Genomic DNA, 14,528 nt, shown 5'->3' with positions numbered 1-14,528 from the left:
GATTATTGGGCAACACTTAATATTGTGTTGCACTGCTAACACTTCCTTTTCCAACACCTTCTGTAATCAAAACACTTAATACTCAGGTGGCATAATTTACTGTAAATTCATACAAAGATCTAAAATAAATAAGAACATTCCAGGTGCTTTGTAAAATAACTACAAAGTGCAACTATTACATAGTCTACTATACAATGCAGCTAAAGCATCCCTATAATATCAGTGCATGTTCATATTGAGACTTCTCAGTCATTGAGCAGATTCACAGCACTTAATTTGCACAAACATGTTTGTCTACTTAGCACAACATACTGCAAATGTTAAGGTGATCTGAAAAAACACTGTTGTTGAAGTAACACTGTTCTAAATGAAGTCACATTAAAGATAAGATTTAAGCACATTTCAAATATTAAATAAATTGCTGCAGATGAACGACAGTTGAATCACATCTCTGCTTTGTTATGAAGGCACCACCCACTACAAATTTCTTACAATTGTGAAACCAAGTGTAACACATAAGAATCAGAGAAGAGTGTCACATGATTTTATAACACAGAATAAACTTTTATGAATGCTTCGAGATCAATCCCCATCAACTTGTGGAGATGTTAGACAGGTTTTTTTTCTTGATGAGATGTAGACATGATAAGTTATCCCAATAACACCATCTTCCACTCAGTTCATGTCATTACTATTCTACTGATGAGGATGAATGTAGGCCTCCGATGCATTTATGGAGTCAATGAGAGTCCTTTGAACTTTAGATGGTCATCCAAGTGCAAACATACTTTTAAGGTTATAATGCCATATGTCAGTCGCTTACTACAACTGCCGCATTCATCATCTTTGCATTTATTTCTTTTTGCTCTGTCCAAAAAAAACAGCGCAAAACAACACAGTGTGCTTGTTTTTTTATCAACAAAGAACATGAAGAGATAATGTAGATATTAATGCAAGAACAATGTCTGGAGATTAACTGATCTAGATACAGCGAACATTATCAGCCATCCTATATCACTGTTGTGGTTTGAAATTACTAAATGGCTTTAAACTCATCTGAAGTTAGATTAAATGAAACAAATGTTACAATCAATCAAAAGCCAAAAAACAAACAACATACAGTACATTACATAGAAAAGAGACTGCTCAAAACCGCTGCAAGTTTTCAGCTGTTTATCCATGTAATTGTTGCTTTGCATTGGCTCTAACGAGCAGCCCCCACGCTCCAAGTGTCACAAAAATGCTCTGTCCATACTTACCATACGAAAATAAAACCTTTAAATGATAACTCAGTGACATAGCGAAATACATTCCTGAAATGTACCTTGTTAGGTACACTGTCAATCACTGCATTCAGAAGCCACATCAAATCGAGGTCAAAATTCCTCCAGTCAGGCTCATACAGCTGGGAGTGCAGTTGCAGGCTAGAGCCACTATGGGGTGCTCTTGTATATCCTGCCAGTTTGGCGTTAAAGCCATATGGACGTGTTGTGGTAGTGATGGGCCAGATAGAGACTTAGCAGACAAGTTTTCAATGATTCTGAAAGATTGCCAGGACCAATCAGACAACTAGGGCAGTGTAGTAACCCATCTCCCCATTAGAGCGACCCCAAACCTCCCTATGTTTCTCTATCTGTCCACCTCCTATCTACTTTTGTGTTTATCCTTTAATCTCTTCAGTAGTGCTAACCAAAATCTTGTTTCATTTGTAAACTTCAAATCTGAATGAATTTCTTGACCTATTCCTATTCTGAATATGTCTGACCATTGTGAACAGTGTTGCTTCCTATTTCTTATGCTGATACTGGCAGATTCTTTGTCCCTGGTCATATCTACCTCTAAGCCTGACTCTCTTGGTCTGCCCATTCCTACCCTGTCTAACTGTTTCTTTTTACCTGTACTATCTTTAAATGCCTGGGTCAACTTCCTGTCTCTTTTCCCTTGAGGCCTACTGTCCTCCAACTTCAGTTGTAGTGGAGATGTTCTGACAGTGACTGCCTTCGGGTTGGTGGGGAGGGACATTCAGGGTCTCGGTCAGGGTCATCATCAGGGGAGACGAGTTGCAAAGCCACTTCATTCTCATAGCAGAACGATGAGCGTGAGCTTTGAATGTATTTCTGCTCAGCGAGTTCTTTAGCACTGCATGAGGGTGTGTTTGGGATCTCATATGTTCGATGGAAGAATGAGTAGTCCACCTGGAAAAAGGACAGACCACAAAATAAATGAGCTTCAATTATTTTTCAACAAAGTTTTGTAAAATGAGCATGTAGACCCATTCAAACTCTATAGAAACAAAGATACTGCTCTACTGCGGACATCATATCACAGGCCTAATGGTCCTTATCCTTTATGTAAAACTTAGTAGTTCCTCTCTCACCTGGTAACCGTCTTTCCTCTCAAAGAGCACTGGTTCGAAGCGATGTCCCCAGAGGATTTCGGAAGCCAGATAGGAGCTACGGCACTGTGTGGTCATGGCTGTGGCCTCCACCATGCCCTCAAGTATGACAACTACTTCCAATTCAGAGTCATTTTCTAGGGTCTTTCGGTCCATCTCGAAGAATGGAGACTCGTCGTTGATCTCATGGACAACTGTCACCGGTGACACCAAGAAGATGCGGTCTGTGCCAGTGTCAAAACCCACATTGATGTCCTCATTATCCAGTGGAAGGAACTCTCCCTCTGGAGTTACCCTTGGCTGAGAGGAGGTTGGTAATAAAGAGTGAAATAGTCACTAATTAGTACATAAAACTTTCCACATTAGATGTTGTGATGTTACGAAATAGATTTTCAGATGTGGAATGTGAAATGTTACATGGCAACTAGAAACGATTTCCAATGTGAAACAAATAAAAGCCAAAAGCAGGCAGGAGACGACTAAGTAAACTGTACTATCATGACTGTAAACTGTAATATAATAACCCTGTAAATATGACTTGCAAAACCCTGATATGAGAATAAGGAAGGCATTTCACCTTGAAGGGCACAGCGTATATATGAAAATTTCATTTTATATATGAAAATTCACTTAGTTAATATTTCCTTAGAGAAAATCACTGGAAATGAAATGTCTTGAACTGATCCAAAAGCTTAGTATTTGGTTATTATTCTACCTAAATTTGCAATGCAAGTCTTTATTTGTACCACCCATTGGCTTATCACTCACCCAACCCTTAGTATTGAACAATATCCAGATCCAGCATTTAGAATCGTATTTCTTTGATCCTTGCAAACTTAATCTCATCTGCCCTGTCTGAACTTTGATATGGTCATGCTATTAAGAGAGATCAAATTGTCTATGCTGTATCCTCACTGTTCCACAGATTTTTGACCCTGCAGACAACTGTGGCAAGATACACACACACAGATAAATGCACACAATGAGCAGTGCTCATGGCAAAACATGCACAAACAAGGAAACATGTCGTAACATAAGGTCAAAGAGTAGGGTAAACATCAGTATTGAGTACAATCACCCAAACCCATGTAGGTACAGTACACACAAGGGAAAATTAGATGACGAAGGACAATGGCTCTTAGTTAAAGAATTGTGGGCAAGTTAATCCATGCTAAATCTTCCTAACCCCTGAGGGGAAAATAAAACAAGCTCTCATTAACTACGGTCCACAGAATACAGGCCAGATGGTCTCAGCGCTCTCTCTTTCTCTCTACTGAAACCTCCACCACTATCTCTCACAGCAGCAACCTCTATATTTTTGCTGATACTTTCTTTAAATTTTCTGTCAGTTTAACCCTCAAAACACCCCTTAGGGCGCTTTCACACCAACAGCAGTTGGTGCGCACTAAACAGTCCATTCGGACCAAAAGCTCTTAGTTTGGTTCGTTTTCATTGGTGTGAAAGCATCAATCGCACTCGGGTGCACACTAAATTAAGCGGACCGAGACCTCCAAAAAGAGGTGGTCTCGGTCCGCTTGACTCCGCCCCAAATGTCGACCTATCGGAAGATGAGGGAACGTCAATCGGACCAATCTTGATTCATTTGCAGGTGTGAACACGGACCACACTGCAGCCTGTACGCTACATAGTAACAGTTTTACTGCCTGGTGCGGACCAAATAATCAAACTAGTGGTGTGAAAGCGCCCTTAGAACAGTTTTTCTAAAAGAAAAGTTAAGTTAATAATTGCCATATTTTCTGACCTCTTTCAATTTTTCATTATGGCCATTATCAATATGCCTCCACTTACCTTCAGTAGTTGTGCTCGGACATGCGCCTCTACCAGGTGACTCTTGCGTAGGTTTCCAACCCTCCACATCATGCACAGTCTGCCATCCCTCAGCGCCACCACAGCTGTGTCAGAGAAGACCAGTGTCTCGTTGCGCTTCTTGGGCTTGGCAATCTTTGCCATTACTGCCCCGATGATGAAGGCGTCAATAATGCAGCCCACAATGCACTGCAAAACGACCGCCATCACCGCCAGGGGACATTCTTCGGTCACGCTTCTAAATCCATAACCGATGGATGTCTGCGTCTCCAAGGAGAATAGAAAGGCCGCCATAAAGCTGTTCACCTGGAGGAAGCACGGCTCCTCAACGACAGCCTCTCTATCCGACTCTCCTCCAGATCCAGCCTCTCCTGATCCTGAGATTCCTGAGCTGGGGGCAAGCCGAATGGAAAGGTCCCCATGCGCGGAGGCAATGAGCCAGAAGGCAAATCCAAAGAGCAGCCAGGAGAGAAGGAAGGAGAGGGTGAAAATGACCAGCATCCAGCGCCAGCGGATGTCCACACAGGTGGTGAAGAGGTCGCTGAGGTACCGCTGGCCCCTCTCGCTCATGTTGACGAAGGTGACGTTGCAGCGTCCGTCCTTGCCCACAAAGCGTTGTCGGGGCCGGCGGCTTGAGCGCCTGGTGCGCCGGCGGTTGGTAGTGGAGGGGGAAGAGAGTGGCTCTGAGGATGACCGGCCTTCAACTCTTCCTCCTAAACTACTGCCTATTCCACTTCTTAGCCCTGAGCATATCCTTCCTGCTCTCATCCCGCCTTCTCCTCCTGTGTCTCCCCCAACTGACTCTCCAATGGCACTCTGCCTCCGTGCATTGTTGGTGTTGCTCTGAAGAGGTAGAGCTTTGCCGTTGAGGGCATGGGTCGGAGAGGGACTGGTTGGGGTCCCTGACCCTGTTGGACTTCCCCCTGCCCTAGCTGTATCTGCAGCACTTTGTGCCAGCCTCATGACCTCCTCCTCCTCCACTGGCCCATCCACCACAGCACTGAAGCGGCGTTTCACACGTGCTGCTCCCATCATGCACTCTATAGTAACGTCTTTCTTGAGAGAAGTGCACAATACCTCAGTGTGCCTTGAGTTGATTATTGATGTAATAATTTAGCACCTCGATACAATCAATGGAGTTATGTTTGGTGGTATCAATACAGTCAGTCTTTCAATCTTTTCAATGCTGTTTCCAGGGACAGTCTATTCTTTCCCCAACTCGATCTCTCAGCAAACAAAGGGTTTTTGTCTTTAAGTATGTCCAAATGTCCTTAGATCATACTCAATTAAGTAAAGAGGTGAGGTGAGCTGAAAAGAGGGATGTCAATAGTAATTCAAGGAGTCTATTTCTGTGACCCCCAGTTTGCAAGAATTGGTTGGACAAGGAGGAGGAGAGCTGGGTTGATCTCAACAGGTGTCAAAAGAGCATGCAGGATTGGGTCTGTTCAATAAAAGGGATCCCAGAGTAGGCACCATTTGACAAAAACTATAAGCCCGTAATGCAAAGCAGAAGGATGGAGACAATTATGGATGGAACAGCTGATTACAGGGTATCTATCTTGCACTTGTGAATAGATGCAAATTATGATTACAAAGAAATAAAAATGAAACTTCAAACAGGGGAAGATATAAGTTATTTATACCATGCAGTCCAAAAAGCAAAAAACATGCCAATTCTTACGATCAAGTTCGTCCCAGTTTCAAAACCCCTTGGTATGGGCATGAGGAGACAAAGAATACAGTACTTTCAGTACATCAAATGCCTATGGCATTATTCACCATTCATTATTCAGTGTCCTTACATGATGAATCAAACATTGAATATAGTGCACACAAGGGAATGAGCAGACCTTCTCAGTGTATCACTTTCAGCTAACTTAAACTAGTCTTGTGACTTGCAGTTGTCTTCACAAGTAAAGGAAAATTATTTTGCCCAATTAAAGGGCCCAACTGAAAGAACCATGTTTTGTTTTCCATTTCCTGCTCTATCATGTCACTGCTTTCACAATTTCACATTTTGTTTGTAGGGGCTTGCACATCTGTTTGATGGCCATTGTGAATTTGGTGAAGGCTTGTACTGATTTTTTGCACAGATAATATTGACACAAACTACACTGCTGTTAGCAATCACCTCCAGCAGTTAGTCTATCAGAGCAGACATACCTCATTACAGCTCAGCATTACAGCTGAGAAATCACCTATGCCTGAACAGATAAGAAAAAGGGAAGAAAACAACAGAGAGAGATTACTTTGATCTATATCTGTCATTACTCATGTTTTTAGCATTACGTGAAGGATTTATATGGAAGGAAAAGGTAAGTACACAGGTCACCTGAGGAAGTTTTCTACATTTTTTGGAGGTCAGGCGGCAAAGTTGATAGATCGGGTGTACACCGCAGAGAGAGAAGAAGAACTGAGACGTGCTGAGATCTAGGATGGCTGAGAGTGTAAAGGGGCTTGTTGACTGAAGTGTCTTACTCAGCACCCCTGTTTGAAACAGATCTCAAAAGGCTACCTGAACACTAGAGAGAGTTTACACAAACACACACACACACACAGAGAAAATGATCACAGGTGGATGAAATCTGCAAATAAGCACATGCAAGACACTTTAAAATACACCATAAACCAAATCCATTTCTAAAAACCAAGCATGTGAATCTAGATTTATAGAAATAACTCTTAAAACCACATAACAGTAAAAATAAAACAAAAAGGAAATGTGCAATTACATATAGCAATGAAAAGCTTTGCTCATAGTAAGAGCATTTACCTTGCACAGCCACAGTCAGAGCACTCTACTACTGAATCCTGATAAGTAAAAAGAGTATGCAACATTAAATCTTTTAGGAACCAGTCAACATAATCATTCTCTGCACTGTGGCAAATACAATGAGTACAGCAAAACAATAGACAAGAGCTACTGCTATAACTGTTCAAATACAGAAGAAGCCATGTCAAAAGTGGAGTGGACAAAAGTCTACAACAAATGAAAATGGGGAAAGAGATCCCTCCTGAAGTGAGAAGTGACATATGGGTTCATCTTCGCTTGTGTGTTGACCTCTCTTTCTGACACATGTTCAGTAAAAGATTTGAGCTTTGTTGCTGCGGGGGTTAGAATCACAGGAGAAGAGCAACGTGGAATCAGTTTTTTCCATTCCCTTTACTCAGATGTCAGTTGTCGTTTTGTGTCCCTTTGCTTTGAGACCTTCTTGTCTAATGCACTGCCAGTCTTGAAAAGAAAGGAGAACACACATAATCAAAATTAAAGGTAAGTATCAGAGTATCAAAAAATATGTCACTGAATTTAGAAAACTGTGGTGAAGCAGATTCTGCAGTAGTGTAGTTATCTTACTGATGATTCAAAACAGAATGTGGACTATCAGAAGACTTCAAATTAACATTTCATGACAGATTTAGATCTTAAGTATGGAGTAAATAGATAGTGATGAGAAACCTACCGTTTGTGGTGTCTCCTTGGTGTCTCTCGTGCAGTCCTTGAATTGTAACTTGATCTTTATCAATCAAATATAATGGAGGTTTTCTTCTCTATGGTCCCAATTGAAGAACCAAACTCTGCCAAGACTAAAGTCAAACTTCACCCAGATGTGCCTCTGCAATTATGGAGCCTGTGAAGAGACAGAGAGAAAAAAAAATTACTTTCCTCTTTGATTTCTACACTACATTTAGGGCTTACCTAAAAATCAGTATCTGAATATACACCAATGTAATTCCAAATATGTTACAGGGAATATAAGAATGGGAACTCCAGAGTGCAGTTGAGTTGAACTTTATAGAGAAGACTGATGAGTTACCAAACAACTGATCCTACATGAAGAAGCCTAAATAAGCATTAATGGATTAAAGCGAACAGACTGTAAGAGTTGGAGAGGATTTTCTTGGGCAAAGGGTGAGACTGGGTTTGTAAGTCAGATGAAGGACTGGTATAAACCAGAACTCTGACTTGTTTGAGGGTGAAGCGGTAGTATGCCTTGCTGTGGAGATGGCAATATACTGTGGATTAGAGCTGTGCTCGTGACTCCGGTAATCTCCCCGATGGTTTTACTAATCCTCTGAGGATTCATGTGAGAGTCGCTACTGTTATAGAAAGTGGCAAGAATATCAATGAACACACCGGTAGGGTATTTTATAGCATACATTTGGGATAATACAAGTGAGTTGTACTTAATTTAACAAGTGCACCTCCAACAAATGATGCAGACTTGAACATTAATTGCTCACCTTTAATCAACCAGAGCCAGAATTTATAGTATAGAGAAATCACATGTGCCACATCCAGTGTATTGAACCTTTCAGGATCAGTTCGCCTGCAATCGTAAAATGTAGAGTTTCTTCCAATTTTATCGAAACTTGTCAGGAGATACAGTAGCATGATAGAGCCTCGTGGCTTAGGGATCAAGATGGCGACCAGGATGTCCCCAGTTTGCCTCCAGACCAGGGAACCTTTGTCCCGTCATTCCTCATCTTTCTGTCCCGCCCCTTGTTTCCTGTCGTCCCTCTATATTACAGTCAGTGTTTTGCAGGCAGTTTATTACAATGTATAAAAGCCCTAGACAAGCAGTCTTGACCTTGGTGTCTTTACTGCAGTTCCTGCCAACACTACCAAATGAACAGGCTCTCAGTCTGCTATCTCCGTGATTGGGCTGGGGTGTCGCTGGACAACTGACGACAGTAGCTGGAGGAGGTGATGAGAGAAGTGTGTGTGTTTGTGTGTATGTGTATATCTATGTGTGTGTGTGTGTGTGTGTGTGTGTGTGTGTGTGTGTGTGTGTGGTGGGGGGGGGGGGGGGGCAATGTGAGGGTGTACATGTCCCTGTGTTGCCTAACCTTGTCATGGTGAGGTGGCAAATATCTCAAATGACTCCTCGCATAAGAATATTACTGCAAAGGTGTCTGGGAAAGTTGTCCATGTGAAGTTGTTGTTTCACAGTTTCAGGACCCCCAGAGTGGAGTTCAACCTTATATGTTGAAAGCTGAAAGATTTGATGGGACTACATCTGATATTAGACAATATGGTAGTTATTCATATTGGGTAGTATGTTATTTGTCAAGTAAGCTAAATACATTTGCAAAGAATTTTGTGAAGAGTGTTGGTTGTATAACAATGGACAGTGGTTCACTGAATTGTTAACGTTTATTTTTTAAATGTGATTTAATGTAAATTTGCCAAATTGGGATATGTATATAGGCCTACTGATATTTACAACTAAGCCAGTGTAAGAAAATGACAGTGGTAGACAAGAAGACCTTTCAGAGTAATGTCTTTAAATGTTCAGCTCTCTAATAAGTGGATTTGATTTCCTACGACTCTAAATAAATTGAAACATCATTAGCATAAACTAAACTTTGATTAAATACCTACATGTATACTTTGAGTAGAAAACATAATAACTTTAAAAGAAGGCAGGAGGACTTTGAAGCACTGACTTTTTGACACAGCTAATGTTTCATCCACATATGTCTTCTTCAGAGTGTAAAAGGAAAAAACATCATATTCATCAATATAATGTTGTAAAGGTTTTTTTTACCTAAAGTTTGTCATTATGTCTTGAAAAGTGGAGCCCATCTCCACAGAAATGTTGAGTTTATAAGCCACAAATAAGACCTAAAGTAATTCCTTGACACTAAGTCCTCTAGCAGCACTAAACCTTCTATAGTCAAAGCAAATTGGCAAAATAATACTGTCCAACAATCATCCAGGGTTTATGGATTATTTAAAGAAGCCACTGATGCAGAAGCAATATTGACCATAAGCAACTGTAGAGGACTAGAGGGACAACGTTGTTGAAGCCAGTCTAATTGTGTTACAGCTCGGACTGATTTTAGTCAGCACAACTTTTGAGTACTGCATTAAACTGGAAACCTGGTATAGGAAAACCTCTGCTTTGATCATCACACTCATAAATCTCCCGCAAGACCACAGTAATCCATTTTCACCACTTATCCTTCTCTCCTTTCTTTCATGTGCTTCTCTAACCACGTATTCTCTCTCTTTATGCTGTCCTCTTTCTATCCAGATTATCTGACCATATTAAGGTGTTATGTGGACAGATTAGATTTGCACGGAATATGATTTCAGTGTCATTGAAAAAGGCATTGAATATACTGTACTACTTTCCTTCATAAAGTAATAGTATTTTATGTATCGTTCAACTTAGTTTGATGGTTTTATGATGGAGGGTTTAATCAACACTTTACACAGAACACAATGTGCAACATTGTGCTGTGGTGATTGAGTGGGAAGTATTGTTATGCTTATAGCTTCAGACATCTGAGTGCCAATTCACAGATTGTGTACACATGATGAAATACTTTCTGAGTTTACACTTCTCACATCTCGAATGACACCACTGAAGTACACATTCTACGTATTCCATTTTCACTTTATTTGATCTTATGTCTATTAATATTATCAAGCAGGTTTTATTTTACATCTTATGTTTTATGTTTATTTTATGTATTTTTTTGATGTGAAGCACTTGGTGCATGTGATTTCTTTTGTTGTAAAGCACTTACAACAATATAAATATATGCTGCATATTTTTAATGAAAACTGCTATACAAATAAAGTTATTATTATTATTATTAGTAACATAAAATCTAAAAAACATTTTTAAAAAGTGATGCTCTATATTGTGAAGCCACAATGCAAATATGGAGACATCAAAGTTGTTATTGATCAGTGGTTAGAAACCAGGGCACCGATTGGGTCTCTCTCTCAGTGTCACATAGCTCTCTGTCTCAGGCCTTTTTTTTCATTGCTTTCACCTCTGACTTTATAATTGTATTTAATTTCACTTTACAGTGAAGGTTTTAATCATGTTTAATCCACACAAACGGGCTAATGCAACAGCTGTAACAATAATGGTTTGAAATATAAAATAAATGCACAGAAAGGTTGCAAAGCTGCAGTGACCTTTTGCTTTTAGCCAGTCTGATCAATACAGTGCTAGTTAAGTGTTGATCTGGTGGCGTCACATGTGGGATGTAACAGCTGCAGCTGATGGTTGCAGCACCAAACAGCAATGGATGCCGCATCCTCAAGAGTAAAAGTCCAACTGAATATTATGCAATATTAGACTTCAGTAAGTCTCTAAACCACTATAATTCACTGTGAAGTATTCAGTATTTCATTCAAAAATGCTCACAATTTCTGATAGTGTTGCTTAATATTATAATTAATTATAATTAATTACAAGTGTTACAAGTTGAGAGTAACATACCAGTCTTTTGCATGTTTTGATTAATTATGCTACATTTCAGACAGTGACTGATTTCAGTTCATTCCGTTTTTTCGTCCAAGCAGGATAGTACATACAGTAGCATTTCATTATAATAATTACTGAAATGTACATGTATTCAAAATGTATGTAAGGAAACAAACACTTATTCCATTTTGTGTTGTTTTGTCTTTTATTTACTATGTGGTTGGCTTTGAATAATGTTGTGGACCAGGTGGACATTTAGAATTCACTGATAGACAGCAACGACAACACACACTTATGAAATCATCTGATAATAAATGCAACTATGAAAACATCTGATAATGAGCGCAAGTGTGGAGTCGTCTTGGCAATGGGCCTTATTCCATCTAATTGAAACTTTTCCGCTGCTGGTCCTCTCTCAGCTGTGTGCAGTTATCGAGGTCATTATGTGATGACGACCAAATGTTAATCTGGGGCAAGTTGCAATGTGGTGGTTATAACTGTGCACTACTCCTGTTTAATTAAGAAAAATACTTAGAGCACTGAAAAGTACACAATTAAGGTAGTATTTATCACCTGATAATTGTGTTGCATTACAAAAATCAGGCAATTAATACAGACATCTGTATTTTTCTAGGAAATGTAAACTTCTGGGCAAATGTCATTGTGCCTCCAACACTGTTACTTCATATTTCCCCACAAGTTCACAGCATATCCTGACTGCGTCACCTGCTGTCATCCAATCTGCACACAGAGAGAACAACTCTATGAGGCTATCTGGAAATTAGGTGCTATGACTGTTTGAAATGCAGTGCCAACCAGAACTGTGAATTACTAACTCAAAGTAACTCAAAGATATAGTCACATATTATGTGTTGCCCATGACACAGTAACAACAGTATTACAACACAGTAACTGTTGCTATGATTCAGGTTTACACACAAAAGACAATATAACTTAGCTTCCCCAGGAATTGTTCCTGGCAATGTACTGTCAGTTTCTAAAATCTGTGTAATAAAATATTCTGCATATGCATTGCTTTGAAATATGGGGCTTTAGTATAGTATAACAGCGCAATTGTGCCTTTCTATAAGGAAAGCCTGGACACGTGGCATGGATGATGTCATAATCTGAATCTCAAGTCAAAGTGGCTTACAACACTGGTAACAACCAGCGGTGCCCTTTATGTAGTTTCTTCAGGACACATTTATTTTATATAACTTTTAGAGCATTTTTTTGTTTATGTGTAGAGTAAAATCCAAACAAAATGGGGTGTGGAGGTTGAGAGATGTGGGCATTCACTAGACAGGGAGGGTCTGGTAAAAGATGCCATTGAGATGCATCATTTATCATTACTTTGTTAACTGCCTTAAATTTCATCTGTAATATTAGAAATAGCCTGTGTGCATGCACAGCTGACTAAGTCTCAATTTGAATTACAATATGAAAATATGATCACCTTTAAAAAGAAAATCAGTAGGAGAAACTACTTGATTTTATAATTCTGTACTTTGGACATCCTAACCCCATGTGCCTCAGCCATAGTTTTGTCACTTGATTCAAACTTCTTTTATCCACCAGTGTTGGCATATGTAAATATAGAGTTGATAATAAAGATCCTAAAGACTATGATTTTAAGGTCTATGTATTCACAGCATTTTGGACATTGAGTTTTAATTAAATGTTTTATCTGATAAAGAAACACTGGGAGAATACATCCTTTCATAACGTGTATTGTACATGTGATTTAAAGCAGTTTGCCTCTCAGCTCTTCTCTGTTCAGGGGAATGACATCATTTTAACACCTACAGTACTTTAAAATGCAGCTGTGTTTTTAATCAGTAGAAAATCAAATAACAAAAAGGATTAACGTCTAAATCATCAGGGCACAACAAGCCCTCTGGCCTCCTTATCTGTTCAGTATTCTCTCTGTTTATTTTTGTTCTTCATTGCTCACTGCTCTCCAAAGTAACATCTTTCTATTTTATGTCTTTATCCTCACATCCTTTAAAATACACGTTACAGTGAACAGCCAGCTGTTAATTTTCTAAACATTAAAAACTATGAATGAAAAACAGTTTGAATATCTCCTTTAGAAACATGAATCCTTTTATTTATCACATTTATATGTGACACAAAGGCTGATCTGTGATTAAAACATATTCTGGGATATGATTATAAAAAGGGCCCAGGCTTAAATGGTGGTTCTCTAAGTCAAATAGGGGTCTGTGGTCTACTTTGTCTCAGTTTAGTGGTCCTAAACGAGAAAAAGTTTGAGAACCACAGCTACATAAATCTCCAAACTGCAAAGCTGCAACAGGAACATTACCACTGCAATGACCAGAACTCAACAGACAGATGCAATGATGTCTGAAAAGTTCACTTATCATCGACGCAACTGCCGTTTGGCTAAATTAAGCGGCGATGCCTCGACATAACATTTAAAAATATTTTCTAATTACAAAATGATGTTTTGACTACTTCTTTAAATCCAGTCTGCACTTACCCACTGCTGCCTTTACTCCCCGTTAGTTCAGCGCGCTGAGACGATGTCAAATTATTGTAGTTCCTTCAATTAATTAAACAGCTGGTTCATTTTTATTTTTTTAAAGCAATGATTCAGACTAGTGCTGTCCCGTGCTGGCGGTCCCGTCAACTGCCCGCGAGCCCTCAGGTGCTGGATGAGCGCGCTTACGTCGCGATGCTATCTGTCCCCAATGAGGAGCGACCACGCGCCTCTCCGGACTGTATGAGTGACCTTGTCGCACCATACCGACTGATTTATTGATACAGTTTATATTGAGAATTCACATAGATTACTGATGCTGGAATAGGCCTATTTATTTATTAGACTATATGATACATTATAAAAAACTGACATTTTTGTTGTTGTAAAGTGACTAGATATTAAAACTGGAACCTTAATGTCCAGTGAACCAACCAAGTATAAAGATGAGCCTAAATCTAAAACATATATACATCACAATATCGAATAGTTATTTAAATTTGTTATCTCATTTATTGTTGATTTTACATTTAAATAGGAAAAAAACAAAAAAGTGCCTCATAACTCACCTTTC

General features: G+C 39.5%; 1 protein-coding gene across 1 annotated transcript; it reads right to left on the bottom strand.

Moving 5' to 3' along the window:
• Window positions 1-1,964: 1,964 nt before the first annotated feature.
• On the bottom strand, window positions 1,965-5,257 carry kcnj14 (potassium inwardly rectifying channel subfamily J member 14). Its single transcript, XM_062423319.1, has 3 exons — window positions 4,205-5,257; window positions 2,378-2,695; window positions 1,965-2,195 (listed from the first exon to the last, which is right to left on the bottom strand). Exons 1-3 carry the CDS (start codon window positions 5,255-5,257, stop codon window positions 1,965-1,967), a joined length of 1,602 nt encoding a protein of 533 aa, XP_062279303.1.
• Between the last annotated feature and the right edge of the window lie 9,271 nt (window positions 5,258-14,528).

Source organism: Scomber scombrus, chromosome 7 (assembly GCF_963691925.1).
Source record: "Scomber scombrus chromosome 7, fScoSco1.1, whole genome shotgun sequence".
Taxonomy (NCBI): domain Eukaryota; kingdom Metazoa; phylum Chordata; class Actinopteri; order Scombriformes; family Scombridae; genus Scomber; species Scomber scombrus.
Note: the sequence above shows the minus strand (reverse complement) of the source record. Positions and strands in the feature narration are given on the sequence as shown.

Excerpts from the sequence above, each read along its gene's own strand:
- kcnj14 (XM_062423319.1), bottom strand. The coding sequence starts at position 5,257 with ATGATGGGAGCAGCACGTGTGAAACGCCGCTTCAGTGCTGTGGTGGAT. Across the intron at positions 2,696-4,204 it reads TCCGAGCACAACTACTGAAG|CCAAGGGTAACTCCAGAGGG; the intron begins GTAAGTGGAGGC and ends ACCTCCTCTCAG. Across the intron at positions 2,196-2,377 it reads AGAGGAAAGACGGTTACCAG|GTGGACTACTCATTCTTCCA; the intron begins GTGAGAGAGGAA and ends TCCTTTTTCCAG.